General features: G+C 45.2%; 1 protein-coding gene across 1 annotated transcript; it reads right to left on the bottom strand.

Moving 5' to 3' along the window:
- Positions 1-4,069: 4,069 nt before the first annotated feature.
- On the bottom strand, positions 4,070-4,738 carry LOC113221290. Its single transcript, XM_026450622.1, has one exon. The coding sequence runs from the start codon at positions 4,628-4,630 to the stop codon at positions 4,085-4,087; it is 546 nt and encodes a 181-aa protein (XP_026306407.1). The 5' UTR covers positions 4,631-4,738; the 3' UTR covers positions 4,070-4,084.
- Between the last annotated feature and the right edge of the window lie 200 nt (positions 4,739-4,938).

Genomic DNA, 4,938 nt, shown 5'->3' with positions numbered 1-4,938 from the left:
TGCCTCCAGAGTTCATGCCATTCTCCTGCCTCAGCCTCCCGAGTAGCTGGGACTACAGGCGCCTGCCACCATGCCCGGCTAATTATTTTTGTATTTTCAGTAGAGACGGGGTTTCACCATGTGGGTCAGGCTCATCTCAAACTCCTGACCTCAGGTAATACACCCACCTCAGCCTCCCAAAGTGCTGGGCTTACAGGCGTGAGCCACTGCGCCAGGCTAGTTTCAGTAATTTAAAAATACTGATTATATGTTGAAAATATAATTTTGGGGCTGGGCGTGGTGGTTCACATCTGTAATCCCAGCAGTGTGGGAGGTCAAAGTGGGAAGATCACTTGAGTCCAGGAATTCAAGACCAGCCTGGGCAACAAAGTGAGACTCTGTCTCTACAAAATATTTAAAAATTAGCTGGGCATGGTGGTGCACACCTGTGGTTCCAGCTACTTAGGAGGTTGAGGTGGGAGAACTACTTGAGCCCAGGAGGTCCAGGCTGCAGTGAGCTGTGATCATGCTACTGCATTCCAGCCTGGGCAACAGAACAAGACCCTGTCTAAAAATAATAATTATATATATATATAAAACTTTTGGGTATACAAGACTAGGTTAAATAAGATATATTACTAAAATTAATTTCATCTGTTTCTTTTTATATTTTTTTGATTGGATACAAACAAATTAACAATTACAGACTATCTCCAACTTATAATGGTTAAACTTTATGATCAATAGTAATAAATTCCATGAGATATTCAACACTTTATTATAAAATAGGGTTTGTGTAAGATGATTTTTTCCCAACTGTAGGTTAACGTCAGTGTTCTGAGCACATTTAAGGCAGGCTTGGCTAAGCTATGATATTCAGTAGGATATGTGTATTACACGCATTCTTCACTTACAAGATTTTCAACTTATGATGGATTTACTGGGACATAAACCCATCCTAAGTCAAGGAGCATCTGTACACATAAAGCTAACATTCTATTCCTATCAGACAGTGCTGCTCTTAAGCATGTCATTGCAAAACTTAAGCCTTCATGTAAAATGATCAGATTTGCATTCTAGAAAGATTATATGCCCTGGTGAGACTAAGATTGAAAGCAGACAGAAAGCTATTCCACTTGCTGGGGCAAACAAAAAAGATAAGGACCTGTTTTAAAACATGTACAGTAAAGGTTATGAGGAAATAACAGCTTTAGGCTGGGCATGGTGACTCATGCCTGTAATCCCAACAATTTGGGAGGCTGAGGTGGAAGGATCTCTTGAGACCAGGAGTTTGAGGCCAGCCTAGGCAACATGGCGAAACTCCATCTCCACAAAAAATACACACATTAGCCAGGCATGGCGGCATTGTGCCTGTAGTCTCAGCTACTCAGAAGTCTAAGGCAGGAGGATCATCTGAGCCTGGGGAGATTGAGGCTGCAGTGAGCTGTGATCATGCCTGAGTGACACAGTGAGGCCTTGTCTCAAATAAAAAAAAAAAAAAAAAGATAGGAAACAACAACTTCAATTTTCAATGTATAGTAAAAACAACAACAACAACAAAAAACCCAACTAGGATAGCGCTTTTTGAGGGAGGATAAAATTCTTCTGGTTTGCAGCAGATTTCCAGATACATGGAAATCTATTTGCTTTGGGAGTGGGGCCAAGACAACTATGCCCAAGTGTAGGATCATTATGCTACGCTGAATTAAAAAGAAAAAATCACAGTTCAAATCCCTGGAGTTAGAAGAGTTGTAAGTTCCAATGTGGTATTATGACTCCAAGTTATACTGGACTCCTCTGTTCTCCAAGGAACCCTAGTGATACCTTATAAGTCTACAGGAAGACAAACTGGTACAGTTGTAGTGGAGGGCTGGGTGAAGCTTGCTATGTGTCCTCAATTAGAGAGCACGATCTGAGTTCTGAATGTGGCTCTGGTTATAAGCCCTTGTTCAAGCCAATGAGAGAAGAACTCCATCCTCTGATCTGAAGTTAAAGGTGTCAAAAAACCTTGATATACATCTGTTAGTGTCCACCTTGGGCAGTTGGGAACTTGGGAAAAAACATAAATTCCATTTGGATACAAAGAGAACATTGGAAAGGTTTGTCAAATAGAAAAGAATCAAATTAATAGATGCATTTGGAAATAAACTACTGGCCCGGCATGGTGGCTCACACCTGTAATCCCAGTCTTTGGGAGGCTGAGGTGGGCAGATCACTTGAGGTCAGGAGTTAGAGTCCAGCCTAGCCAACATGGTGAAACCCCATCTCAACTAAAAAAAAAATACGAAAATTAGCTGGGTGTGGTGGTGCACGCCTGTACTCCCAGCTACTTGGAGGCTGAGGCATGAGAATCTCTTGAAACCAGGAGATGGAGGTTGCAGTGAGCTGAAATGGTGCCACTGCACTCCAATCTGGGCAACAATGACAGACTCCATCTCAAAAACAAAACAAAACAAAGCAAAAACAAAAGAGAAACGACTTCACATTTGGGATTAAGTTTTTTTAAAAAAGAAAATAAACTACATAAACTGCTTTTCATAAAGAATGTAAAGTGCCCTGAACACAGAAAATATTCACGCCTCCAACAAACCTTTATCAAGGCCTTACCAAGGACCAGGTACAGTGCCAGGTACTGGGATTTTATGTATAAATGTGTATATGTATATCCTAAGAACTGGGATATACAGATGAATAAAACTCAATCCTTGGCCCTGAAGAACTCACCACCTACCTACTTGTCAGAGAAGGGACAAATCCCTCAGATGTGGGCATTATACCCAAAAGACTAGCTAACACATTCAAAGTCATTTAGCACTGGCTAAGGGCTGGACTGACACAAAAATCTGATACTCCTGACTTCAGATTCAGTAGAACAATGCTCATGCTAGTTTTATCCTAAACAAAAAATGTGGCAAAATTAAATTCCATTGCAACTCGAAACTTTAGGTCAAGTGTGGAATCTCACAATCAAACAACTACAATAGAGGGCCTAAGACATACAGAATCAGCACAAAACTCAAGTTAAACAAATACTCTTTTGACATCCAAGATCCTTATAAGGAAGGAGACTACTACTACTCCTGCTGCCCTCCTCTCCCTACCTTGCCTAGTTCCCAAGACAGGAGGAAAGAGAGAAAGAAACAAAAGTAAGATAAATAGCCAGACAACCTTGGCACCACCACCCGGCCCTAGGAGTTAAAAAAAGTAATAATAATAACATCAATCCCTAACCTAAACTACTTATCTGTAAATCCCAGACACTGTATGAAAAAAAAAAGCATTGTAAAACTTTTTGTTCTGTTAGTTGATGCATGTAGGCAAGAGTCATGTTTCCCACAGTTGCTTGATTTATCACTACCCTTTCACGTGGACCCCTTAAAGATGTAAGCCTTTAAAAAGGCCAAGTATTTCTTTTTCGGGGAGCTCGGCTCTTAAGACGCGAGTCTGCTGACACTCCCGGCGGAATAAAAAACCTCTTCCTTCTTTAATCCGGTGTCTGAGGAGTTTTGTCTGCCGCTCGTCCTGCTACACTTATAAACAGGAGAAAATCAATTTTCCTAATAGAAATCCATCACACTCTTGGATAGCGGCTGCCTTTGCAGTGTACTGTCATCAACCTAGCTCCCAGATGGTTGCAGACTTATTGCATCAGACAAATCGAATCACATGTACTTGACAGCATCCGCCCAACCAGTGACCACTCCAGTTAATATAGGCAGAGATTTACGGGCAGAGGGTTCTATGATTTTATTCAGCTTCATGAAAGATGCTCGACATGACTCCAAGATCCGGCAGTTCTAGGTTCTAGACTAACTCTGCCAATGTCTTTAAAGGAAAACGTCCACAGATCACAATTAAACAGCCTCAATTATTACAATCTTTTTCTCGCCTCCCCACTCCCCTCACGTCTGATCTACCACGGAAAAGACTTTTCCGATTCTTAAAGGTATGCCCATAGGTCGGGGGATGGCCTTCCCAAAAGCTTCAGGGTCATTTCTTTTGGCCAAGAGCGGCCTCCAACGCCCCGAAATGCTTCCCATACGGAAGGAATGAATCTACTCTGTTGCAGAAGTGACACAGTTTCCGGAAGGAGCCTTTGATCCTATCAAAACAAAGGAAAACCACTCTGGCCTTGCTGAAGATGAGAAAAAGACTGGGGGCGACCAAAGATTCGTGATAGAAAAGCCGCCTCGACCCCACAACCTCCCGCCACGGCATGCTCTGGCAACTCCTGGGGCAGGAAGGTTTGACAGCTCCCGATGGGCGTGCGTACGCACACAGGCAACGAACGGAACTGAGCACGCGTGGAAGGGACCTCGCACCGCCCGGGTGGAGGAGAAAGTGGGACGACCCCGGCTACCAGGCGTGTTTTCGCGGATGGGGAGAACCTCGTAGCCACCGCACCTTGGGAGGGGGTTTGACGAAGGGTGGAAGCTGTGGCCTCAGGAGCGGTGGCTGGATTTGAGAAAGTTGGGTTTAGGATCAAGGAGGTAACCCGCTCGTGCCGGTACTTACATCGTCGCCACTCGCTGTCTGCCTTCACCAGCTGGTCCACTAGTCCCGGGTCCTTGAAGCGCTTCTCCTGCGTCTCTCGGATGAGGGCTGGGTCCCCTCCTTTATCCACCCGAAACAAATCCAGATCCAGCACCATCTTCTTTCCTCCCCGGCCAACACTCAGGGAAGCGAGGATCGCGCCGCAACACTCAGCCTGTGACCGCGGCCCTGCGCCGGCGCGCTGACCCGCCCTTCCTGCGCAGGCGCGGCTGCAGCCCGCCGGCGACCCCTCTCGACCGGAAGCGGCTTGTTGGAGGCGGGGCCGCGGAGGGAGGGGAGAGGAGAGTGGGTAGGCGTGGGACTATACCTCTGGTTCCTTTGCCCCGGCTCTGCCCTTCTGCAGGAACTGTGATCGCCTCATAAAAGTGTGAATGCCTCAGTTTCCTCCTCCTGTCTCAGGCGAGG

This window comes from Piliocolobus tephrosceles, unplaced genomic scaffold, assembly GCF_002776525.5.
Source record: "Piliocolobus tephrosceles isolate RC106 unplaced genomic scaffold, ASM277652v3 unscaffolded_22933, whole genome shotgun sequence".
NCBI classification, from domain to species: Eukaryota; Metazoa; Chordata; class Mammalia; order Primates; family Cercopithecidae; genus Piliocolobus; species Piliocolobus tephrosceles.
This window is presented reverse-complemented; position numbering and strand designations above follow the sequence as displayed.